The 27,319-nt window shown below is 42.1% G+C and overlaps 1 protein-coding gene across 3 annotated transcripts in view; it reads left to right on the forward strand.

Annotated features, from left to right (window-relative positions):
- Window positions 1–27,319, forward strand: part of LOC143759897 (uncharacterized) — a 200,576-nt gene that overhangs the window by 40,832 nt on the left and 132,425 nt on the right. For 2 of the 3 annotated variants that reach the window (XR_013212246.1, XM_077248988.1), the window contains exons 4-7: window positions 8,249–8,389; window positions 18,691–18,770; window positions 22,483–22,596; window positions 23,129–23,190. Coding sequence is in view for 2 of the 3 variants with exons in the window: in XM_077248988.1 (XP_077105103.1) it covers window positions 8,249–8,389; window positions 18,691–18,770; window positions 22,483–22,596; window positions 23,129–23,190 (397 nt within the window). In the remaining variant the exon portion in view is untranslated. The remainder of the gene's footprint in view (window positions 1–8,248; window positions 8,390–18,690; window positions 18,771–22,482; window positions 22,597–23,128; window positions 23,191–27,319) is intronic. The other variant, XM_077248989.1, reaches the window with a different exon arrangement.

The raw sequence follows: 27,319 nt of genomic DNA on the forward strand, positions 1-27,319 counted from the left end.
GGTCCAATTATAACTTTATAACTTTATTGACACTGGTCCATTATAAATCACACAGTGCTACCAGTGTGATTTATAATGGTTACCAGTGTTACCTGTGTGATGTGTAATGGCCGCTCTCTGCTATCCTGATCTCACTGCAGAGCTGTGTGTGACTATAACTAACACATCTGCAGGTTCCTCTCAGCTTCAGCTTCCAACTCGCAGGCAGCCAGTGGTGCAGTATTGTTGCATCAGAGCTCAGAGAAAAGCAAAAAATATGTTTGTAAGAAAACAAAGTTAATTTCTCCTGTTCTGTGTTAGTTACTTGCCTCACACTGGTAACTCCCCCTTCAGCCTGGAAGAGGTCATTTATATGAAGTGATAAGATGATTTCTCAGCAACACAGCTGATATTAGACACTCAGGGAGGACTGTGCTCAGCAGTCTATAGCCTATATGTCCATATTAATGTGACAGATTCCCTTTAAGATGGTGACTTTTGTTAGCTGCCCTGAACAGAATAGCATATCTGAATGGGCATACACTGCCAGGGTTGAGCAGAGGGATGGTAAGATGAGGAGTTAAGCCTGATGACCTGGAGATAGGAAGATACAGGAACTTGGATGAGTGCTAAAAGCTGGATGTGTGGAGAGTGTGTGAGAACAGAAAAGAGGGGTAAAGTGGGAAACACTGGATGTCCATACACTGCCTACAAGGACGGCACCTAAGGTAAAGTGTGCTATCGTCAGCTATAGTCAGAAATAACCTAAGAGCTACAAGTCCTGTACATAGCAATCTGAGTAGAACAAAGTATTCCCATGAAAACACGAAACATTCCTGGCAGCTCTATTGTCTACAGCGTCAACTGGACAAAATCTGCATGCAGAAATTGTTGAAAAGCATCACTCAGTATGGCAATGAAATGACAGAAAATATATTCACAGTCTATGGTTGGATAAAAGCGAAATAAGTAACAACAAAGATGGAGGTAGGACACCTCATGCATTTAAATAGCCTTATCAAATATGTAAAAAGTACACTGTATACAATTATTAGATAGTTTGTATTTTTGATGAATAATGGTATTATTAAACTACCACAGAGCTGTCGGTCAATCCAAAGGCTAATAAACCTGAATATTTTAGAAAGTAAGAGTGAAGTTTTGTATTTCTTAGGAAAATATTTATTTGAACATAACTATTGGACTACTATTGTGAAGAAATGTAATGAAACTAAATGAAAATATACATTTTCCCATCTCAATAGTTTATTTTCATCTGTTAAAGTGAGAATAATAACTAAACAACTCAAGTGTACAAAAATCCATTTAAAAAAAAATATCAGTGCCCAATATAGCCATTCTTCTTTTCAACGATAGACATAATACTTCCATCCATACAGTCTGTCAGTTTCTTAATCTGTTGATGATTAACTTTTTTGGCACCACCAACCACAGCCAACCAGCACTGTTCAGAGAGGTGTAGCATTTTCTCTCACTGGAAATCTACCATTTAAGAAGGACCCACAAGTTCTCCCTAAGGTTTAGGTCAGTTGGGAAGTGGCCATGTCATTATTCTTTCATGAAAAGAAGGAGCAAATGGGTTGTTCTGCGCTGCTCTGAAAGAATGGAAGATGCCAATCCAGTAGTATGTGGTTTATTCGTCAACGCGTTTCAAGGTACAGTATACAACTTCTTCATCAGGACAACCACAACTTGTATACTTTGAAACACATTGACGAATAAACCATGTACTACTGTATTGGCATCTTTCAATCTTTCATAGCATATTACTAATTATGGTAATCCTAATTGACCTAAAACGGGAAAGGTTTATTCTGACTTTATGTCAGATATTGAGAAAAACATTCATATGTGTATTTTTATATAGTGTATGTAAACTTCTGGTTTCAACTCTATGTCTGATCGCTGAAGACTCTACTATTGGTATCCCCATCAATCATAACAACAGGGATCTTGAAAAAATTATATTTTAAAGAAACAATGTATTATTTCCTTTATACTTCACAATTACTTGCTACTTTGTTTATCATATAAAATCCAAATAAACATTTAAGTGAAAAAAATGTGGAAAAGTTCACAGGGTATGAGTAAATTTCCACAGCATTGTATGTGTTGCTATGTGTAATATTTTCTTGCACTGTATGCACTGTATTTACCGATTTTGTGGCCACAACACTTGTAATAATAAACCTAGCCTAAAAAAATAAGGTCATATAATTTAAACCAGTATTTGCATCGGTCGCTACATTTTTGCTTTTTCTTCATTAGTAAATGATCAAACACCGCTTTTGTTAGACATGTAGCAGAAGGTCTTATGTTTGCACACATACGATTATCGGAACAAATCATTTGTTAAATAAAAAAATTATCATCTTTGTTAGCAAGAGGAAAACCCTGACCATAAGGCCAGAGTCACACTAGCGTATAATACAGTCGAGTGCTATACAAGAGAAGATCGCATAGCACTCGGACCAGTGTTAATCTATGGGGCAGCTCCCATCACCATTTTTTTTCTCAGGCGTATTATACGTGTGAGTGAAATCGCAGCAAGCTACGATTATAGGCGTATATCGCCTGAGTCTTGCCAATGCAAGTCTGTGGGTGCGAGAAAAAATCGGACACCACATGGACCCTCAGTGTGACTTGCGAGAAATACGTACACATTTTTCTCATTTCAGCCCATTGAGCCATTAAATTCAATGAGGAAAAGAAGTGAGAAATGTAAAGCCATATGTATGTCAAAGGAATGTCATATGGATACATAGGTGCGAGGAAATCGCATCATCACATTTCAAATGGATTACACACGGATCACCATACGGAGAACATTGGTGCGATTCTTGGCCAAGGGAATCGGACTGATTTTTCATACGGTAAGTGTGACTCCGGCCTTACAGAGATCTTTCCCCCGCCATATTTCATATTTCAGGAGTGATATCGCATCACTCCTGAATAGCGCATTTTAACAAAAGAGAGAACATGCCATACATACTATAGCCAAATCCTATTTATTGTCTCATGTGCTAGGCTGGAATGAAACAATCCCTCCATCTGTACAAGAACAGATAATAAATGTGGCAAATTACTAATATAGCCATGCATATTTATGAGATCAAATGGGAGAAAAGATACCTTGTATTTAGCATTTATATACTTCAAAGTGTTTTACTTAACATACAAAGAATCAAAATAACAAGATTAATAATTCATCAGAACGTGATGGTGGCTCACATGGCCTTCAATTTTTAGGCGTACCGAGCATGTAAACATCGTATGCTTCCCAATCAGTACACCACTTGTTTCAATGGCACTACTTGTTTGGGAGAATATTTTTGTACATGTAGCATCCAACAGAGCATTTACGACATCACCAGGAGGCCTTGCGGTTGAATTCAAGGAAACCACATATGAGCCTCCATACACTGCTCAAGATTAGTGATGAGCGAATATACTCGTTACTCGAGATTTCTCGAGCACGCTCGGGGGTCCTCCGAGCATTTTTTAGTGCTCGGAGATTTAGTTTTCATCACCGCAGCTGAATGATTTACATCTGTTAGCCTGCTTGATTACATGTGGGGATTCCCTAGCAACCAGGCAACCCCCACATGTACTTATGCTGGCTAACAGATGTAAATCATTCAGCTGCATCAACAAAAACTAAATCTCCGAGCACTTACAAATACTCGGAGACCCCCCGAACATGCTCGAGAAATTTCGAGTAACGAGTATATTCGCTCATCACTAGTCAAGATGCATTCCTTGCCAAAAATGTCACCTGTTCTTTATCCCTAACCATACTGGATGATGATGGGATTAACACATTTCTTTTACCTATAAGTTTGACACCTTTCACATTAATAAATGATAACTGTTACTGGAAGATTGGTGGATCCAAGAGTCACAGGTATAGATGGTGCTATAGAACTCTTTATATGCTTACGGAGCATGGCAAAGTCTCAATATGAGCTGCCCATAGCTTGCAAGACTCCCTCCATCAGTAAAGAAGCAGATGCAGCGCCCCAGAGTCCTGGTCGTTGCAGTACTGTCGCTCCGCCACTAAGGGGAGTGATGGTACGTCTGATTGCACTAAAAGAGTTCACCTTGCAGGTATCACAGACACACATTACACTTCACACTCCGGCCACCAGGGGGAGCAAAAGGTCCTATCTACTAGGCCACTCCTCACACTTGGGTAAAACTGGGGGTTGGATAGGAAGTTAGTAAGTAAGTAGCTGGGAAGAGCTCGAGAGAGGACCTGTCAGGGGTGGGATCCTGACAGAGGCCTAGAAAAGGACAGATCGTTACGGAGCCGTGCCTGTGCCTTATAGCGGCAGACTCCTAAGAAAGGAAGGACACAAAGCGAAGCATATTGTGGAGAAGTGAGAAACGGGATCACAGCACAAAGGAGATAGAACCAGTAGGAGTCGTGCCTCAAGATCAGCAACATCCTTCTGAGGCGCGTAGCCGGCGGCCGGAAAGCCGAGAAAGTAAGAGACTCCACGCATTACTTTGAACTACGGCCGGGCAGTTAACTCTAGGTTGGCTGTCTCACCTTTACACCTAACGAAGACAACGGAGGCAATTGTGGGAGAGGGGCGTCTCTAGGGTCCCTATAAAATAACTCCAGGCCTACCCCGTCACATGGGTGCATCCTATCCATATCATCTGGGGGACGGAGAGAAAGAACAGAAACGTACATGACAGTTGTGAGGACTATCCCGTGGTGCTCAGCAAGGAGGTACTACAAAACCCAGGCGCTGGTAGGAAGGACACTGATTTCCACCTGTAAAGGGAACTCTGGAGGTGCCTTCGGACTGGCCGGTCTCAGCCAGCCCTGTTAGCAGTGCTCTGGATTGCAGATGCCGAAGCCTTCAGTAAAGAGGTAAAGAGACTGCAACCCTGTGTCCTCGTTATTTACTGCGACCTACACCACCACCTACACCTTTTATTGGGCGCCCCTTAGCAGGACTATGGACCGGGTCGGGCCACCGTGACATCCTCAGAACCGACAGGCCCGGTACTGAGTACCCCGCCGTCCTGCGTCTGGGGGCCGCTCCACAGACATTTATGGAATAAAGCAGATAAGTATCAGTGTGAGATCTGCTGGGAGTCATTGATGTTAGCAGAGTGAGTGTTCAGTGTAGTCCATTGTATAAGTGACGTACGTGTCATGTCTGAGCATTGTGTGATATATGTAAAGTAATAGTGATAGCAACTCCGAATATCCGGCTGCCATTGGCACTGATAACAGCTAATCGGTTGGGGTGCTAAGTGTCAGGAAACCTACCGATCTAATATCATTAGGATAGATCATCAATGTAAAAGTAGTGGAGCAACCCTCTTATGCTTTCTTCAGTGCTTTTTTCATTAAAGTGTTGTTCATTACTTGGACAACCCATTCTCAATTGCTACTGTATATTGTATTCCCCCTTGTAAAATAACACCTACAGTTGTGTGAAAAAGTGTTTCCCTCTTCCTGATTTTGTATTATTTTGCATATTTGTCACACTTAAAATGAACCTGTCAGCAGGATTGTGCTCAGTAAACTACAGACAGTGTCAGGTTGGCACCGTTATACTGATTACTGATACCTTGGATGATGAAATCCATCTTGTGGTTGTTTTTTAATCTTTATTTTCAGTTTGTTGTTAATGATATGCTTGTGCCCTAAGGTGGGTCTGGAGGGGGGTTTGCATGTGGTGCTCTGATTATACAGGGTGGGCCATTTATATGGATACACATAAATAAAATGGGAATAGTTGGTGATATCAACTTCCTGTTTGTGGCACATTAGTATATGGGAGGGGGAAAACTTTTCAAGATGGGTGGTGATATTTTGAAGTTGGCCATTTTGGATCCAACTTAAGTTTTTAAAAATTGTATTCTTTCATGAGTTATTTACAAGTTTATGACCACTTATAAAATGTGTTCAAAGTGCTGCCCATTGTGTTTGATTGTCAATGCAACCCTCTGCTCCCACTCTTGACACACTGATAGCAACACCACAGAAGAAATACTAGCACAGGCTTCCAGTATCCGATGTTTCAGATGTGGCACATCTCGTATCTTCACAACATAGACAATTGCCTTCAGATGACCCCAAAAGATAAAAGTCTATGGGGGTCCTTGGTGGCCATTCAACTGGCCCACGATGACCAATCTACTTTCCAGGAAACTATTCATGTAGGAATGCTCAGACCTGACACCCATAATATGGTGCACCACCCATTTTATTTAGGTGTATCCATATAAATGACCCACCCAGTATATTCATAATGCAGCCTGCTGACAGGTCACTGATCCCACAGTGAAAAATATTCCAAAAGAGGGCGCCTCATATACCAATTTCAAAAACCAAAATGAGGGGAGGAACTAAAATGCCTCCACATCATAATAAACACCAATAGAGAGACAAATTGGAGGAGTAGTTTCCAATATACATTTATTTAATAGTTAAAAATAACCGCAATACAGAAGTTCATTAAATCAATATTATACACAGAAGAGTACAACTCAGATGGAATAAACCATCTGTGGATAAATGTCAGCAGAAACAGAGAATAACGGGAGCAGAACCTCAGATCTGCCAGACCTGGGTGCAGCGTTCAATAGGTTATATCTTGAACCGGTTATAAAATATCAATACCTCAGATACATGTGATAAACTAGATAATGAGGTAGTCTATAGTATAATGTGCCATGAATACTGCACCTATATTGCACCAGCCCTAAAGCCTAAAAGGCCCACTGGGCCTTCAGTCTAACCTTATCACCAATGTGGACAAAAGGGCGATAGTGCATGTGAAATACCTGTGGTCATGTTGGTCCGAGAATCTGCCCCGCACTGTTACACCTCGACGCGCGTTTCTCCACGCCTGTGGCTTCGTCAGGAGGTGGATAGGCTATAAGTGTGGTTCATTATATGCACGGTGGATTGGATTTTAATTCCCATCAGCTATGTGTGGCGCGCCGCCGCCATGTTGCGTCGCTGCTGAGGAGTGCGGCGCTCATGATGCGCGTCACCACGTCTCACGACGCCGGTCAGCTGACCCGCACCGCGACCATGGCAACGCGTCACCATCTAGAGCGTCCCCCACCCCAGTGCGAAGCAGCGCATGCGTGGTGCGCGCTCAAGCTGAGTGAGGAAGGTGAGGTGAATGTACTAATATTTATCCTGGAATTTGCTTTAGACTGTAAAAAGACCTATCCGTTAGTCTGGTGCCGGACTAATAATACATGAATGCTGTTCTGGGAACATTCTAATTCTACCAACTGTAACATTCGGGTATAAGATATTCACCCAGCCATAGTTACTAAGGCCCCATACCTGAACACACAATATAGTGATCTCTCCATATTAAGTATATCATGACTATTATTGCCACCCTATTTCCATAATGGTGACAGCATATATATACCTACTCCATATGCAATAGTCATTGAATGGAACTATATTTGTCAATTATACAATCCTATAACGAGCTAGATGTCCCTATACGTTCATAAAAAATACAGCATTAAACTTTTTGTTCAGACATCACAAATAGTAATAATCAATATTACAGTAAGGTAATAGATACGCTGGTCAATCATAGAAAGTTGTAACAGTCCATCCAATCATCCAGAGTTTCTTCATTCACCTTTTCCAAAATGTCCACCAAAGAATTTGTTCCAAAGTTATGTATGTTGCGGAAATATGGGTCTAAACTACAATACTAAAAGATTAGAGAAGAATGATTAAAACCAGACAACCATATTAAATTTTAAACTACAGAAACATTTTTAAATATTTTAAAATTCGCGCCTATCCCTTATAAAAAGGACTTGAAGCTTAATGCCTCATTAAGGCCATTTGGGGCAACCGTATCTAGGCAGACCATCCACTTCGTCTCCTTTTTAAGTAGTTCCTTTTTGTAGTCACCTCCACGGATTCCTAACTGTACCCTATCAATGCCCTTGACCTTTAGTGCTTTTGGATTGCTATTATGATGGCTCCGGAAATGTTTGGGGATCGGTTTTAAAATTGAAAGGTCGTGAGCTGTGGCTGCATTTTTAATGTCCTTGGCATGTTCCAGGGTCCTGACCCTAAGTTGTCTCGTTGTCATGCCAATGTAAATTAATCTACATGGACAGTAGGCATAATAAATTACCATATCCGTCGTACAAGAAATATGGTGTGTAATTTTATAAGTCCTGGTTTCATCACTATTGTTAAATGTGAATGACCTTTCTATATATTGACATGCAGAACAATTACCACAGCTAAAGGACCCCCAAACAGGCCCTGCCCTTGTGGAAAAATACGACCTCTGTGGTGCCACGTAGTGGCTTCGAGTCAACATATCCTTGAGATTTTTGGAGCGTCTCCAAGTGACCGAGGGATTTACAGGTAAGAATTTACTCAAATCTTCATCTGTTCTCAAGATAGACCAATACCTTTTCAAAACATCCAAGACATCGGTCCATCTTGAATTAAACGTTGTGATTAGTCTAATTTGTTCATCATATTGATGTTGTACTTTCCTTTTTGCTAATAGTTGTCCTCTTTGTGCACCTATGGCTCTCCTATAACCCTTACGTATATTTTTGTGGTTATACCCACGCTGTTGTAACTGCCTAGTAAGGATTCCTGCCTGTTTTTGAAATTTGCTCTCATCAGAGCAAATACGTTTCATGCGAAGAAACTGACCCACCGGGATCGCCCTGGTCGTCTGGGGATGATGTGCCGAAGAGGCATGAAGGAGGGCATCTACCGCCGTGCTCTTCCGATACACATCTGTTGTCAGATATCCATTACTATCCGTTTGGATAAGGACATCAAGAAACTCCACCTCCTTTTTACTATATTTATAGGTGAGTTTAATATTAAACGGATTGTCGTTCAATTCTGTCATGAAAGTCACCAACGATGTCTCAGAGCCCTGCCATATGAATAATATATCATTGATATATCTAGACCATGAGACCACGGCAGAGAAGTCCCCCCTCTCATAGACCACCTCTTTCTCCCACAGCCCCAGGAACAGATTGGCGTACGAGGGCGCGCAAGTCGCCCCCATCGCTGTTCCCTGGAGCTGTAGGAAAAATCGGTCTTTAAATGTAAAGAAATTATGAGTCAAAATAAATTTGAGAAGGTCCAAAATAAAATAAATCAAAGAATTATCCAAATTTGTCATCTCTAAAAAGGACCTCGATGCCGCGATCCCATGGTCATGAAATATCGATGTATATAAGGACTCAACGTCACATACCACAAGAAACATGTCCTGCTCCAATTGTACATTGTTAAGACGTGTGAGAATATCTGTGGTGTCCTGTATGAATGAAGGCAGGGTCTCTACACAACGTTGGAGATAGAAGTCAACGAAGCGGCAAATGGTCTCGTTGATGCCTCCAATCCCCGAGACTATAGGGCGACCCGGCGGGTCAGTCAAATCTTTATGTATTTTAGGTATTAGGTAGAATGTTGGAATGACTGGTGCCAATGTGGTCAGCCCCTCCAACATTCTACCCGTAATAATACCATCATGGTGCGCATTCTGTAGAAGCTCATCAAGCTCCCTTTTATATCGGTCAAGTGGATTGCTGTCCAGTCTCCTGTAACACTGCTTGTTGTGAAGTTGTTTGAACGCTTCACGTTCATACATCACACAAGGCCAGATCACAACATTTCCCCCCTTATCAGCAGGCTTAATAACTATTTGTTTTAGATTACGTAATTCCTGAATAGCCTTATTCTGTTGGGAGGTAAGATTATAAAACCCTCTATTTTCAGGAATTTGAGCAAGATCCTTCTTAACCAATTTTAAAAAGATATCCACATTAGGACAAATACCTGGGGGGGGGAAATGTTGTGACCGGGGGTGTAGATGCATCGGTGTCCTTGTGTCCTCAGTCGCAGACTGTTCAGCAAGCAGTGTTTCCAAGTCCGCCAAGGCCTGTTCCTCTATATCAATAGAAGTTACATTTTTTGATTGGTTAGCAAAATATTTTTTAAAAGCTAATTTTCTGGAAAATAGCTCCAGATCCTTCACCATAGTAAAATAGTTGAAACCTGCCGATGGTGCAAAAGTAAGACCTTTTTCCAACACCTGAATTTGTGCATGAGATAATTGGATACTAGATAAATTGATTACCTGCATGTTTACCGCCCTCGCCTGTGTTGTCTCTTGGGGTACGTGCGGGTGCGCATTGGAGGGAGTGGGGTTGCGGGTGTATGCGGGGCTGGATCCACCCTGTGTGCCTCTGTAGCCCCACCCCTTCTTCCTAAAAAATGATCTCCACATTGTTCCTCCGATATAGATGACGTGATTGATGAGGAACGTGAAATGGGTTTAGGATGTGTCTTTTGGTATTGCCACCTGTACACTCGATTAGATGAATAGTCCTGTAGGTCCCGTTGAAATTTTCGGACTTTGGTCGCCTGTATTTCCTTTTCCCATTTTGTGAGGTCCCCCTCTAAATCTTTATCAAATTTAGCACACTCATCAACTGATAGGGTGGCTTGTATTTTATTTTTCAAAATATCTATTTCACTTTCCACGCTTTCTAATGCTTTACGATCGGAACCAATCAATAATTCCAACAGTGTACGTGAACACCTGGTTAGGGTCTCCTCCCATCTGTTGGTAAAGGTGGGGTCACTGTCATCAAGTGTTGGATATATTTGAATCCTTAGACCTCTTGGGACAATGTCTTTTTGGAGATAGTTTTCCAAGGTGACCTTATTCCACCACAGTTTAGTACGTTTTTTGAGTAGATCTTTAATGTTAAGCTTCAAATCCTTAATATCACAATTCTCAGTTTCCGCATCCACTTTATTACCAAATAATGATCCTAATTGTGGAATCCAATTTCTATCACGTTTTCTAAAATCCATGTACTCTGTATTAGAGGCATCTGAAACACAGATAAATTAGAAGTATATTCCAAAAGAGGGCGCCTCATATACCAATTTCAAAAACCAAAATGAGGGGAGGAACTAAAATGCCTCCACATCATAATAAACACCAATAGAGAGACAAATTGGAGGAGTAGTTTCCAATATACATTTATTTAATAGTTAAAAATAACCGCAATACAGAAGTTCATTAAATCAATATTATACACAGAAGAGTACAACTCAGATGGAATAAACCATCTGTGGATAAATGTCAGCAGAAACAGAGAATAACGGGAGCAGAACCTCAGATCTGCCAGACCTGGGTGCAGCGTTCAATAGGTTATATCTTGAACCGGTTATAAAATATCAATACCTCAGATACATGTGATAAACTAGATAATGAGGTAGTCTATAGTATAATGTGCCATGAATACTGCACCTATATTGCACCAGCCCTAAAGCCTAAAAGGCCCACTGGGCCTTCAGTCTAACCTTATCACCAATGTGGACAAAAGGGCGATAGTGCATGTGAAATACCTGTGGTCATGTTGGTCCGAGAATCTGCCCCGCACTGTTACACCTCGACGCGCGTTTCTCCACGCCTGTGGCTTCGTCAGGAGGTGGATAGGCTATAAGTGTGGTTCATTATATACACGGTGGATTGGATTTTAATTCCCATCAGCTATGTGTGGCGCGCCGCCGCCATGTTGCGTCGCTGCTGAGGAGTGCGGCGCTCATGATGCGCGTCACCACGTCTCACGACGCCGGTCAGCTGACCCGCACCGCGACCATGGCAACGCGTCACCATCTAGAGCGTCCCCCACCCCAGTGCGAAGCAGCGCATGCGTGGTGCGCGCTCAAGCTGAGTGAGGAAGGTGAGGTGAATGTACTAATATTTATCCTGGAATTTGCTTTAGACTGTAAAAAGACCTATCCGTTAGTCTGGTGCCGGACTAATAATACATGAATGCTGTTCTGGGAACATTCTAATTCTACCAACTGTAACATTCGGGTATAAGATATTCACCCAGCCATAGTTACTAAGGCCCCATACCTGAACACACAATATAGTGATCTCTCCATATTAAGTATATCATGACTATTATTGCCACCCTATTTCCATAATGGTGACAGCATATATATACCTACTCCATATGCAATAGTCATTGAATGGAACTATATTTGTCAATTATACAATCCTATAACGAGCTAGATGTCCCTATACGTTCATAAAAAATGATCCCACAGTGACCTGCCCCCTAGTTTACATAGTGATTTATATATGTATCTATCTATATATATAATTGTCTAAGGGTTTTTCTCTCTGTCTGTCCCGTTTATTCATTCGCTGATTGGTCGAGGCCGCCTGGGCCTCGACCAATCAGCGACGGGCACAGTATCGACGTAGAAATCCCGCGTCTCTGAATGGTCGAGGCCGCCAGGCCTCGACCAATCAGCGACGGGCACAGCATGGCGACGATGATGTCATAATGGGAATCCCGCGTCTCTGATTGGTCGAGGCTGCCAGGCCTCGACCAATCAGCAATGGGCACTGTATCAACGCAGATGTCATAATGGTTGCCATGGCGATGATGATGTCAAAAAGGTTGCCTCGACCAATCAGAGACGGGCACAGTCGGAATCATCATTGTCCATATACTACGGGGACATGCATATTCTAGAATACCCGATGCGTTAGAATCGGGCCACAATCTAGTATATATATAAAAATGAGTGTATGTGTGTGTATCAATAAAGATATCATAAAGGTTGCCATGGTGAAGATGTTGTCATAATGGTTGCCATGGCGACAATGATGTCATAATAGGTTGCAATGACGGTGATGTCATAATGGTTGCTATGGTGACGATGATGTCATAATAGGTTGTAATGGTGATGGTTATGTCATAATGGTTGCCATGGTGACGATGATGTCATAATAAGTTGTCATGGCAACAATGATGTCAGAATGGTTGCCATGGTGAAGATGATGTCATAAAGGGTATATGGGCACGGAACTATGGGATGGAGGATGCATGATGGGTATATGGGCACGGGACTATGGGATGGAGGATATGTATGATGGGTATATGGGCACGGGATTATGGTATGGAGGATGGGTATATGGGCATGGGACTATGGAATGGAGGATGTGTATGATGGGTATATGGGCATGGGACTATGGCATGGAGGATGTGTGCTGGGTATATGGGCACTTGACTATGGGATGGAGGATATGTATGATGGGTATATGGGCACGGGATTATGGGATGGAGGATGGGTATATGGGCATGGGACTATGGAATGGAGGATGTGTATGATGGGTATATGGGCACGGGACTATGGGATGGAGGATGTGTATGATGGGTGTGTGGGCACAGGACTATGGGATGGAGGATATGTGTGATGGGCATATGGGCATGGGACTATGGGATGGAGGATAATCATTATAATTTCTTATAACTAACCACAGTTAGTTACTAAGCACCAGGCAACGCCGGGCTCTTCAGCTAGTATATATATATAGTATTCATTATGTAAACTAACGGGAGGTCAATGAGGGATCAGTGACCTGTCAGAAGCCATACACATGAATACCTAATCAGATCACCACATGAAGACCCCCCCACAGGCCACCCCGAAGCAAGAGCATATCGCGTTATTCTGAAAGTTATAACGTTTTTATTTTTCCACTGATGGAACTTTCTTGTGGCTTATTTTTTGTGGGACAGTTGATGTTTTCAGTGGTACCATTTTTATTTGTCTTTTTGGTTGTGTTTTATTCCACTTTTTGTTCAGCGTATGATGAAAAAGCATAGGTTTTTGCCTTGATTTTTATATATTTTCTTGATTTTATATTTTTTTTTACGGTGTTCACTGAAGGAGTTAACTAGGTGACAGTTTTATGGGGAAGGTCGTTCCAGACACGGCAGTACAAAACGTGTACTTTTTTTGTACATAAAAATAGAAATTTATAGGCACAATATATAAATATATACCATAGTATGAAGAGAAGAAAAAAGCAGAATGCACTCACCGATCTCGAAAGACAGCTTTATTGAATCTTCATGAATAAAACTTCAGGGCCAGGGGAAGGCGAGCAGGAGGAGACGACGGCCGTTTCGCGCAGTGCTTGCTCTTCAACGGGTCTGCAAAAATATAAAGTATAAATATATACAGTTGTGCTCAAAAGTTTACATACTCTTGAAGAATTTTTGCTTTATTGGCCTTTTTTCAGAGAATATGAATGATAACACCAACACTTTTTCTCCACTCATGGTTAGTGGTTGAGTGAAGCCATTTATTGTCAAACTACTGTGTTTTCTCTATTTAAATCAGAATGACAACCCAAAACATCCAAAAGTTCTCATACCCTAGTGATTTTGGCCTGATAACATGCACAGAAGTTGACACAAATGGGTGTGAATGGCTAGTGAAGGTAACATCCTCTCCTGTGACCTGTTTGCTTGTAATCAGTGTGTGTGCATAAATGCTGAGTGAGTTTCTGGATCCAGACAGACTCTTGCATCTTTCATCCAGCCACTGACATTTCTGGATTGTGAGTCATGGGGAAAACAAAAGAATTGTCAACAGATCTACGGGAAAAGGTAACTGAACTGTATAAAACAGGAAAGGGATAGAAAAAGATATCCAAGGAATTTATAATGCCAGTCAGCAGCGTTCAAACTGTGATTAACAAATGGAAAATCAGGGGCTCAGTAAAAACAAAACCACGGTCAGGTAGGCCAACAAAACTGTCATTCACAACTGCCAGGAAAATTGTTCAGGATGCAAATAAAAATCCACAAATAACATCGGCTGAAATACAGGACTCTCTGAAAACTAGTGGTGTGGCTTTTTTAAGATGCACAATAAGAAGGTACTTGAAAAAAAATGGGCTGCATGGTCGAGTCGCCACAAAAAAGCCATGACTGCGCAAATGCCACAAAGTATCTCACCTACAATACGCAAAACAGCACAGAGACAAACCTCAAAACTTCTGGAACAAGGTAATTTGGAGTGATGAGACCAAAATTGAACTTTTTGTCCACAAACATAAACGCTACATTTTGAGAGAGGTCAACAAGGCCTATGATGAAAAGAACACCATTCCTACTGCAAAGCACAGAGGTGGATCGTTGATGTTTTGGGGATGTGTGAGCTACAAAGGCATAGGAAACTTGATCAAAGCTGAAGGAAAGATGAATGCAGCACATTTTCAGCAAATACTAGAGGCAAATTTGCACTCATTAGCCAGGAATCTGAGCATGGGACGCACTTGGACGTTCCAACATGACAATGATCCAAAACACAAGGCCAAGTCGACCTGTCATTGGCTACAGCAGAACAAAGTGAAGGTTCTGGAGCGGCCATCTCAGTCTCCTGACCTCAATATCATTGAGCCACTCTGGGAGATCTTAAGCTCACAGTTCATGCTACACAGCCCAGGAAATTACAGGAAATGGAGGCTTTTTGCCAAGAAGAGGGGGCAGCTTTACCATCTGAGAAAATAAAGAACCTCATTCACAGCTACCACAAAAGACTTCAAGCTGTCATTGATGTTAGAGAGGTCAATACACGGTATTAAGAAATGGGGTATGTGAACTTTTGATCAAGGTCATTTGGATGTTTTGAGTTGTCATTAAATGGCTTCACTCAACCACTAACCATGAGTGGAGAAAAGTTTTGGTGTTATCATTTATATTCTCTGAAAAAAGGCAAAGAAATCAAGAATTCTGCCGGGGTATGTAAACTTTTGAGCACAACTGTATACATTATTTTTATTTTCTAATTATTTAAAAATATATGTTTTTACAATTTTTTTTTACTTGTTATCTTATTCCTTCTATGGGACTTTGACTTTCAGCAGCCTGATCATTGATATAAACCATTGAAATGGCTTATAACTGTCAATGCTGCACTGACACAAGCCCTTTAGACTATGATCTGTGCATGGTCTAAGGAGCTTGCAATAGTCTGGTGAGACAGATGTTGTCATGACAACATCGGTCACCATGGCAAAGATCGGAGGGTAGATGGGGCCCCCTCCCTCTGCTTGCCCTTTAAATATTACAATCGGGTTACAATCGGGTTAAACTGCCCGGGAGCGGAGTGGGCACTATTTCTTGCAGTGAGAGCGGTGTCAGCTGTGATAACATCCAAGGTTGGGAAGAGGTTAAGAACTAATCTGAGACAAGTCCCTAGCGGCTTCTACCTACTCTGCACTCCTAGATTGACTGGTCTCTACCTATGGATTTGTATAGAGAGAAACCTGTCAGTCTAAGATGAGCGAGGTGTGAACAAGTTTTCGGGGTCCAACGTTAGATTAATCAACCAAGACTCATAGTCCCCGATCCCCAAAGTATGCCTTCTCTGAAACGCTGGAGATTTTCAGAGCACAAAAATACATGACTTCATCACTGTTGCGAAGATGTTAGCTTGTAAAGTTTAGGTTATAATTTATGATAAGCCCCAGGGGGACATTACCAGAAATTCTTCTCTGAGAGCTTTGATGTTGACCAATCATAAGTAGGAGGTGTCATGGGAAAAAAAACAAGCCCCCAGAAGATCAGAAGAACATGATTTCCCCTGTGAGCCATGTAATGACAGACAGCTCTGATCTCTGCATCTCCTGTATAAAATATAGCATAGTTGAGTGAAAACTAGTGAAAGGTCCTCTTGAAAGGTTATGAACATGATTAGAAAAAAAGGGTCTACTTGCTTTCCCAATTCATGTTAAACTAACTGAGCTATGGGCACGTGTGCGACTGGCTGTTTAATAGCATAGTCAGTTTTCAAGATTCTTTACAAATCCTATTAAGTGGTTCAAATATGCTTAAATTGTTGCTCAGCTTTACGTATCTCCAGCAGGAAAAGTCATAAATCCGAAATATATAATAGCAGTTCAGAGCATACCAGTAAGATTTCTTTGTTATCATTCCATATTTTGTAAAAGGAGAGCAGACTTCAGCTTTAATCCCACTTACTGGACACCACATCTCCATAATTTTGTGGGGACTTGATTGTGGAGCGCCCCCAGACGCAGGGCCGCGGGGTACTCGGTACCGGGCCTCTCTGTCTGAGTCCTGGGGTTGTCATGGTGGCTAGACCCGGTCCGTGACCCTGCTAAGGGGCGTCCAATAAAAGGTGTGATGGTGGTGCGTGGTGTGAGGCGCGATGAATAACGAGGACACAGGGTTGCAGTCTCTTTACCTCTTTACTGAAGGCTTCAGGATCCTCAATCCAGAGTACTGTTAACAGGGCTGGCTGAGACCGGCCGGTCCGAAGGCACATCCAGAGTTCCCTTTGCAGGTGGAAATCAGTAGCCTACCTTCTAGCGCCTGTGTGTTGTAGTCCTTCCCTGCTGAGCACCACGGGATAGTCCTCACAACTGTTGTGCCTGTTTCTGATGTTCTTCTCTCACAACTTATATCTGTTCTGATGTTCTTCTCCGTCCCCCAGATGATATGGCTAGGACGCACCCGTATGACGGGTAGGCCTGGAGTTCTTCCGGGACCCTAGTGACGCGCCTCTCCCACAGTTGCCCCCTATGTCTGCTTAGGTGATTTAGGTGAGACAGTCAACCTATAATTAACTGTCCTGCCGTTGGTTTGAAGTAATGCTTGGAGCCCAATACTTCCTCGGCGTTCCGGCCACCGGCTACGCGCCTCAGTAGGATGTTGCCTCGATCTTACGGCACGACTCCTACTGGTGTTATCTCCTTTTTGCTGTGATCTCGTTTCTCACTCTCCACAATAAACCTCGCTTCTTGTCCTTTCTTGAGATACCGCCGCAATGTCGTGCAGGCACGGTTCCTTAATGCTCTGTCTTTTTCGCTAGGCCTCTGTCAGGATCCCACCCCTGACAGGGACCCCCCTGAATCTTTCCCCTGCAACACCCCCTGCCACAGGATGTTGCCTGGTTCCAACCCAGTCAGCTTCTAACTAACTTCCTATCCAACCCCCAGTTTTACCAGATTGTGAGGAGTGGCCTAATACATAGTACCCTTTGCTCCCCCTGGAGGCCAGACTGTGAAGTGTATTGGTGTCTGTGATACCTGGTCAGGTGAACTCCTTAAGTGCCATCAGACGTACCATCACTCCCCTTAGCGGCGCGGAGCGTCAGTACTGCAACGACCAGGACTCTGGGGCGCTGCAATTGCATCCACACTAATGAAATACGGCACATATTGAAAAATACTACAAGCACTTTCTGTCATTTCTGCTGGGAAAGGGAGGAAGTATGTCTATCCTCTTAAAGCAAGATTTAAATAATGTTTTTGACCAGTAGCACATCTAAAGGTAAAATGGCTGTGAGATTCAGTGTTCAGTATTTGGATCCAGTTGGATGAACACGTAGATGGACTGCACTGCAGGAGTAAATAAATTCTTCATAAATGATGATGAGAAAAATACTTTTTATTCACAACGTGTTTCAACACCATATTGGCATCTTTTTCAAGTGAAAAAAACAAATGTCATGACATTTTTTTTCACTTGCAAAAGACTCTGGTATGGTGTTGAAACGCGTTGTGAATAAAAAACCTTTTCCTCATCATCATTTATGAAGAATTGATTTACTCCGGCAGTGCAGCCCACCTACGTGTTCATCAAACTGGATCCAATATCTCCTGGAGGATGTATCTACTATCCACGGGGCAGCAGCAGCTGTCTTTCTTCATGCCTACTCCACCAGGGGAGTTTAACCAGCACTTACCCACACTTCCTCCATTGCTTATCACCCCATCATGCTCTGTTTCTCACTTCTAAATTTACACAGGGTTCAGTATTTTTAACTCTCTTTTACAGGTCTCGGCATAGTATCCAAAGACCAGCCTCAGCTGACTCCAAGAAGAACAGGGACCAGTTACTGGACAATAAAGTCACAGGTTTGTATATATTGCTAGTTAACCGCATCAGGTCACATCTACACACGTGGTCAAAATTGTTGGTACCCCTTGTTTAATGACAGAAAAACCCACAATGGTCACATAAATAACTTGAATCTGACAAAAGTAATAATATAATTAAAAGATCTATGGAAATGAACAAATGAAAGTCAGACATTGCTTTTCAACCAAGCTTCCACAGAATTAAAAAAAAAAATAAAACTCATGAAATAGGCCTGGACAGAAATGATGGTACCCTTAACTTAAGATTTTGTTACACAACCTTTTGAGGCAATCACTGCAATAAAATGATTCCTGTAACTGTCAATGAGACTTCTGCACCTCTCGACAGGTATTTTGGCCCACTCCTCAAGAGCAAACTTCTCCAGTTGTCTCGTGTTTGAAGGTTGCTTTTTCCAGACAGCATGTTTCAGTTCTTTTCAAAGATGCTTAATAGCATTTAGGTCAGGGCTCATAGAAGGCCACTTCAAAATAGTTCAATGTTTTCCTCTTAACCATTCTTGGGTGTTTTTAGCTGTGGGTTTTGGGTCATTATCCTGTTGCAAGACCCATGACCTGCGACTGAGACCAAGCTTTCTGACACTGGGCAGCACATTTCTCTCTAGAATCCCTTGATAGTCTTGAGATTTCATTATACCCTGCACAGATTCTGGACACCCTGTGCCAGATGCAGCAAAGCAGCCCCAGAACATAACAGAGCCTCCTCCATGTTTCACAGTAGGGACAGTGTTCTTTTCTTGATACACTTCATTTTTCCATCTGTGAACATAGAGCTGATGTGCCTTGCCAAAAAGTTCCATTTTTGTCTCATCTATCCATAGGACATTCTCCCAGAAGCTTTATGGCTTGTCAACATGTAGTTTGGCAAATTCCAGTCTGTTTTTTTATGATTTTTTTTTAACAATGGTGTCCTCCTTGGCCGTCTCCCATGAAGTCCACTTTGGCTTATACCACGATGGATGGTGCAATCTGACACTAATGTTCCTTGAGCTTGAAGTTCACCTTTAATCTGTTTAGAACTTTTCTGGGCTCTTTTGTTACCGGCCATGTGCAGGGAGGTTGTGTACAGTCCCATGGATCTTACATTTCTGAATAATATGTGCAACTGTAGTCACAGGAACATCAAGCTGCTTGGAGATGGTCTTGTAACTTTTACCTTTAACATGTTTGTCTATAATTTTCTTTCTAATCTCCTGAGACAACTCTTTCCTTCGCTTCCTCTGGTCCATGTTGAGTGTGATACACACCATGTCACCAAACAGCACAGAGAGTATCTGTAGCCCTATATACAGGCCCACTCAGACACCTGTGATGCTAGCTAGTGGACACATCTTGATTTAGCATGTCCCTTTTGTCACCTTCTTTTCAGGGATACCATCATTTCTGTCCAGGCCTATTTCATGAGTTTTATTTTTTTTTTTTAGAAAAATATTTAGAATTGAGAGTCCTCAGTGGTTAATACCTTTTAATGGCTAACTGAGAAGATGGTAACAAATTGCAAGCTTTTGAGACTACTCAGGTCTCTTCATCAGGCATAGACTAATAGAAATTCTGAAGAATCACATATTTATGTAACACTGCACAGAAAAATGCCATAGACAAGACAGGTGATGTGAAGCAGAATTACCATTATGTGAGTGGTAAACAGTTATGTCCATAAACATTGGGACAGTTCATAGATAAGGAGTGTGAATGTTTTATTGTCCTCTGATTGGGGTCTGGTTCTATGTTATGATGACCCCACAAGTGAAATTCCTTTGTTGATGTAAAAATACATAAATCCATGCGACACATTTATTCCTGCACTGAGAGTGTCAAAGGTCATCATCAGCTTATACTCCCAAACTCTTCTGTCTCTCTGAGATTTGAAGTTACCTTTAAATACAAGTAATTTCATGTCCATAATGCTATGATTAGGGAGACAAAAATGTATTGCCACAGGTAGATCCATTCTTTTTTCTCTTTTTGTGTGGAGATGAGAATTCATTCTTGCTCTAAGCTTTTGCCCTGTCTCCCCCACATACAAACCCCCAGTTGTGGGTTTTTCTATCATTAAACGAGGGGTACAAACAATTTTGACCATGTGCGTATATCTGAGTAATGAACACAGCAAAGACACAGCTACATTTTTTTCTTTTTATTTTAACTCTGTGTTCCTAGAACCATAGCTGTTTATTCTTTCAGTCGGCATACCTATATGAGGATTTATTGTTTTTCAAATTTTATTTGTTTTTGTAATTGTATTTTTAGCAAAGCTGCCATACATGTATGGTGGGCATGTGCTGTAACTGCATGGAGCGGATTCGGGGACAGCGTGGGTGCCTGTTGTGTTAGATACTTGGCACCTGAGAGTAACTGATGTTATTGGAACTAGATCCAATCACATCTGCTAAACCTTAAATGCCTCTGTCAGGTTTTACACCAATTAATATTCCTCCAACATGGCGGCCACCACTGCCGAGCCCAGTAGCCCCTTGTGTGACATGATTGCCATGGCAACCAGAGGCTTTGCGAAAACTTCTATTTCTCCTGTGGTATTACACCTATTGGCTTCATAGAAGACCAGTAATTTTACAATACTGATCAGTCCTTTAATATTGAAGTGTATTGCATGGACAGTCAAGAGGTCACAGGTATAATATACATAAAGAAACGATTAAACGTGTAAAAAAAAATTAATTATGAAAGTTTAAATAATCCCGCATTTTTCTAAATGTAAATAGCAAAGTGTAAAAAGTGTAAAAAACTAAATCAACACATTTGAATTTGCTGTGTGCATGGGCGCACCACTTGCCCAAAATGTCAACCTTTAGGATTGTACCGCCCTTTTAAGCGGTTAATAGCATCATTTTGGAACATATATAAGATTTCTTTTTGGGGGTGAAAAACGGGAAAACTGCCACCACAAAATATGCCTGTAAAACAATGCACAAATGTCATGGCATTTTTATGAAAGCACCCCCAAAAATAGCAGGAAAAAATACTATATGTGAAGGAAGCGAAAATTAATTTTTCTAAGCAATAAAAGATAGCCTTCTGCCCAAACATGTGTTCTGGGAAATCTAAGAAAAAAATAATGTGGTTGGGCACCAAAGGGCAATTTTGCATTGAATACACGTTCCACCCGACCCCTTTCCTATATTAGTAACTGAATTCAGTACGACTTGCTGTTTCTACTTTCAGAATTTTTGCATTAAAGATGAGTAGTACCAGTTCACAGCCAGAGCTGCCATCAGTCATATCTACGTGCCATATACGCAAATGGTCAGTGCCACTAAACTCCCTTTTGTGTCCATTAACCTTGATCTATTCCCAAGGCTTCCTACAGCCTAAAGATTTAGACATGAAGCAGAATACAACTTTTATGTAGCCTCTCGTGCCCTTATCAAAAATGTTGTGGATCCATGAAAAAGGCAGACAGCATATTGGGGGTATCGGGTATTACATTTATGTGAAATAACGGGCACCATGATGAGACCTAGGTTGTCATTTTCAATTAAATTGGACCTTTTTATTTTAGAAGGAAAATGTTATGGTTCTTTTTCTGCAACTTTTTGGTTACTGAATGGTCGTAGTAAAAAGATGAGTTTGGGCCTCTTAATTGCCTTGATCCCTTTACGGCTGTGAATTTAGCTTTGTAACATTTTTAGATATGGATGTATTACTAACAAATTCTCATTTTTTTTTATAGAAATCAACTCTACTATTGAAACGGCAAGACATGTCCAAGGAGAAAATAACTGTTTTCACAATGCAAATGAATACAAGAATGTGGCAACGGCCTATATGAAGACAACAAATGCTTGTAAGAACTTACCACTTAAACCATAGCATTGTCTTCTAACATAGTATTTGCACCATATAATTAATGTTGTTGACATTAAAAGTTGACAAATACTTTGTTTTTTTTCCATCCCAAAGATCTTGAGTTGTGGCCTGTATTAAACACCTAGAGCTGCATTCACAATTCTGCTATTAACTTCAAGAATTACCGTAGTCAACACTATGTTGACAGAACAAGAAGCTAATTGCAGGAATGTAAGTGCAGATATGTACAGATGTCAGGGGAAAAAAAGTATTTTACCCTTTGGTATTTTTATTGTTTTATTGAATAAAAACCTTAAAACAAGATTTATTCAATTCGGAAATCTACATAAAATGAGAGACAAATCTGCAATTATCTTCATTAATAACAAATCTGTTTACGAGAAATTTTTAAGTCATAGAGTTTGCCACACATCATTGGCAAATCCAAATTGATTCGGCTGCGAATTCCATATGTATTGTATGTTATATCGTGTGATTGTATGAGTGAGATCTCTCTGTTTTCTTATTAGGGGCAGTTAGTGAACACTTGTGCAAAGATAAAAGAGAAAGGTCCACACCAAATCACCAAAGGGTAAGCAGGTAGTGAACACTGTCCTATCCAAGACTTACTTTAAAAGTGAAATATAAAGTTATAAATAAAAGTCCTACATTGATTTTATAGTTTTTTGGCAGTCATGATATTATAACCTTTTTGCCCATATAAACATAATTGTACATTCTACGCTGGGGTGATTGTGTATGGAGAAGGCTCCGAAGCTGCAGATTTGTGGCAGATACTGGCTATGTTATATAGATGGCCTTTGTCTCTAAGGCTACTTTCACACTAGCGTTAACTGCAATACGTCGCAAATGCGTCGTTTTGCCGAAAATACGCATCCAGCAAAAGTTCTTGCTGGATACGTTTTTTCGTCATAGACTAACATTAGCGACGCATTAGCGACGCATTTGCGAAGCATTGCCAAACGTCGCGTCCGTTTTGCGATGCTTGGGCGTGTGTTAGCGGACCGTCAGGAGAAAAAAACCTTACATGTAACGTTTTTTGCTCCCGACGGTCCGCTTTTTCCGACCGCGCATGCGCGGCCGGAACTCCGCCCCCACCTCCCCGCACTTCCCCGCACCTCACAATGGGACAGCAGATGCGTTGGAAAAATACATCCGCTGCCCCCGTTGTGCGGCGGAGACCACGCTAGCGTCGGGAACGTCGGCCCGACGCACAGCGACGGGTCTTTCCCGACGCTAGTGTGAAAGTAGCCTAACAACTAAGTTCTGAAAGTGGCTGTTAACCATTTAGATGCTGCTGTCAGTCACTTACAGTACAATGGCATTTACATGATGTCACTGCTCTTGTGACAACTCCGTTGTCCCCCTGAGATGCAATCGTTGGGTGGCAATGGGTACCGTAGCAGCTACAACACTGCCATCTTGGCACTCCTCTGAAACTGAGCTATAGATTAAACCGCAAAGGAGACCATGATTTATAATATATACTGCACTACTATGATATTATCAAACATACTGATCCGCTAGGTAATTATTAAACTACACGCTGAATCAAGAAGTGTTATATTTTTTGGGATAAAAAGTTATAACTTTATTGACACACACAATACAAAAGATAAAACAATGCCTCATCACCTTGAAAATCAATTATATAATGGCAGATAGGAGTAGAAAAATTCTTAATGGTAGCAAGAAAGCATAAGGTAATACATACATTCTTTCATATATTAAGCCTGACAAAAAAGCATGCTGAGAAAATATCTCTTGACAAAATTGAATTTAGCACATATTTTTGAGTTGAAAAATTATTAATATCCTTTAATTATACATATTTATAGTAAATATGCTAAAAAACCTGAATGTCAATCAGATAGTCAGGTACAGTGAGCAGCAGGGGCTAGAAGGCTTGCACTATTTATATAAATTCAGGGAACCCTGTGCACAGCCCCTAAAGAAAGCTGACCGATATTAACTAGCAAACCGCAGTCACATTTACTGCATGCGATAGCATTAAGCTACTTACGGGTAGCGGCATTTTTCGGAGGCCCATGACAGCACTACGAGAGAGGGGATCCGCCCTTAAGGAACAGGAAACCTACAGATACAAAAAGGGCGGCACCTCTCCCATGCATCAGTTGTATTTCAGAGCCTTGAGAGGACTACCGAGGTTAGTGGCATACAAATATACATTATATACATTTTGAAAACGAAAATATTCTATTAAATTGTAGCTAGAAGTCATACGTGAGATCTACATGTCACACTATATACAAATTAGGAAGTGCAACCCCCACGTGAATAGGGAGGAAACTAAGGGTGCTGTCATGGGCCTCCGAAAAATGCCGCTACCCGTAAGTAGCTTAATGCTTTATTCGGACTCCCATGACAGCACTACGAGAGATTTACAGAGATGTAAGCTACCTTAGGCCGGTTTCACACGTCAGTGGCTCCGGTACGTGAGGTGACAGTTTCCTCACGTACCGGAGACACTGACACACGTAGACCCATAAAAATCAATGCATCTGTTCAGATGTCATTGATTTTTTGCGGACCGTGTCTCCGTGTGCCAAACACGGAGACATGTCAGTGTTCGTGGGAGCGCACGGATTACACGGACCCAATAGAGTCAATGGGTCCGTGTAAAACACGGACCTCACATGGACGTTCTCCATCTGGGGTCCGTGTGCGTGCAGGAGACAGCGCTACAGTAAGCGCTGTCCCCCCCACATGGTGCTGAAGCTGCCATTCATATGTTCCCTGCAGCAGCGTTTGCTGCAGAGAAAATATGAATAATAGTGTTTAAAATAAAGATCTATGTGTCCGCCGCCCTCCCACCCCCTGTGCGCCCCCCCGCTGTCCTAAAAATACTCACCCGCTCCCACGTTGGCTGTCACTCCTTCCTCTCTGCCCCGCGCCTCCTACTGTATGCGGTCACGTGGGGCCGCTCATTTACAATCATGAATAGTCGGCTCCGCCCCTATGGGAGGTGGAGCCACATATTCATGACTGTAAATGATCGGCCCCACGTGACCGCATACACTAGAAGCCGCGGCCAGACCAGGAAGCAGCGAGGGAGGCGGGTAAGTATTTTCAGAACAGCGGGGGGGGGGGGCGCACAGGGGGTGGGAGGGCGGCGGACACATAGATCTTTATTTTAAACACTATTATTCATATTTTCTCTGCAGCAAACGCTGCTGCAGGGAACATATGAATCGCAGCTTCAGCACGATGCAGGGTACCACACGCGTGGGTACCACACGCTCCGTGTGGTACCCACTCGCCATACGGGCGGCACACGTGTGCCGCACGTATGGCCTACGTGAGTTCCCAGGCACATGGACACGGATAACTCCGGTACCGATTTATTCCGGTACCGGAATTATCTGGACGTGTGGGACAGCCCTTAGGGAGGGACTATAGTCTGCAGCACCCTTAACCCGAAGGTGAGATCAGAGGAGGACCCCAAATCCAACCGATAGTGCTTAAAGAACATGGAAGGGGATGACCAAGTGGCCGCCTTACATATTTGTTCCACTGATACTCCAGATCTTTCTGCCCAGGATGATGCCATGGCCCGGGTGGAATGTGCCTTCAGATTCTGCGGAGCTGGTCCCCCACCCGCTGTATAGGCCAGAGAGATAGTTTCCCTAATCCATCTAGCTAGTAAATATTTTGATACTCTAGATCCTTTCTTTGGACCTTGGAAGGAAAGAAGCAGTGCCTCATCCTTCTTCCAACTATCGGTGACTGAAATATACTCTAGAAGAGATCTCCTAACGTCTAACGTATGAAGCTCCTGCTCTTTAGGATTAGATGGATTAGGAATAAAAGATGGTAAAACTATCTCCTGCGACCTATGAAACCGTGTTGCTACCTTCGGCAGATATGCTGGGTCTGGTCTAAGGATTACCCTGTCAGACAGGAACTCTGTATATGGGGGAAGTCTGGAGAGTGCCTGGATATCCCCAATCCTGCGAGCTGAGGTTATGGCAATCAAGAAGGCTGTCTTAAGTGTTAACATTTTAATCGATGCCTCTTGTAGAGGTTCAAAGGGGGGTTTTGTTAGAGAGGACAAAACTAAATTTAAATCCCACGGAACTGTTCTGTCTTTATATACTGGTCTAGTTCTGCAGACTGCCTTCATAAACCTCGCTATCCAATAGTTGTTAGCTATATTACAGGAAAACAGGGCACCCAGAGCTGAGACCTGTACTCTAAGGGTACTAGTAGAGAGTTTTAGCTCAAACTCCTTCTGTAGAAACTCTAAGATTTGTTGTATCGGCACCCCTTCTTGGATATTAAATTTAGAAATGGTCAAGAACTTCCACCAAGTCCTAGAGTAGATTTTTGTAGTTATTTGTTTCCTACTTTTTAGGAGCGTTTCTACCAAGTTCGGAGAGAAGCCTTTATCTACTAACAGTGACCGTTCAAACTCCACGCCGTTAAATGGAGTGCTGCCACTTGTGGATGGGAGATTGGTCCCTGAGAAAGTAAATTTGGGATCTCTGGCAGTACCCAAGGATCCGATACAGACATTGTCCTGAGCCAGGCAAACCAGGTTCTTCTGGGCCAAAAGGGGGCGATAAGAATGACTTTTGCCCGATCTTCTCTGATCTTCCTCACCACTAGAGGTATCAGATTCAGTGGTGGGAAGGCATAAGCCAGTGGAAAGTCCCATTTTATTAGAAATGCGTCCACCG

This window comes from Ranitomeya variabilis, chromosome 1 (genome assembly GCF_051348905.1).
Source record: "Ranitomeya variabilis isolate aRanVar5 chromosome 1, aRanVar5.hap1, whole genome shotgun sequence".
Lineage (NCBI taxonomy): Eukaryota > Metazoa > Chordata > Amphibia > Anura > Dendrobatidae > Ranitomeya > Ranitomeya variabilis.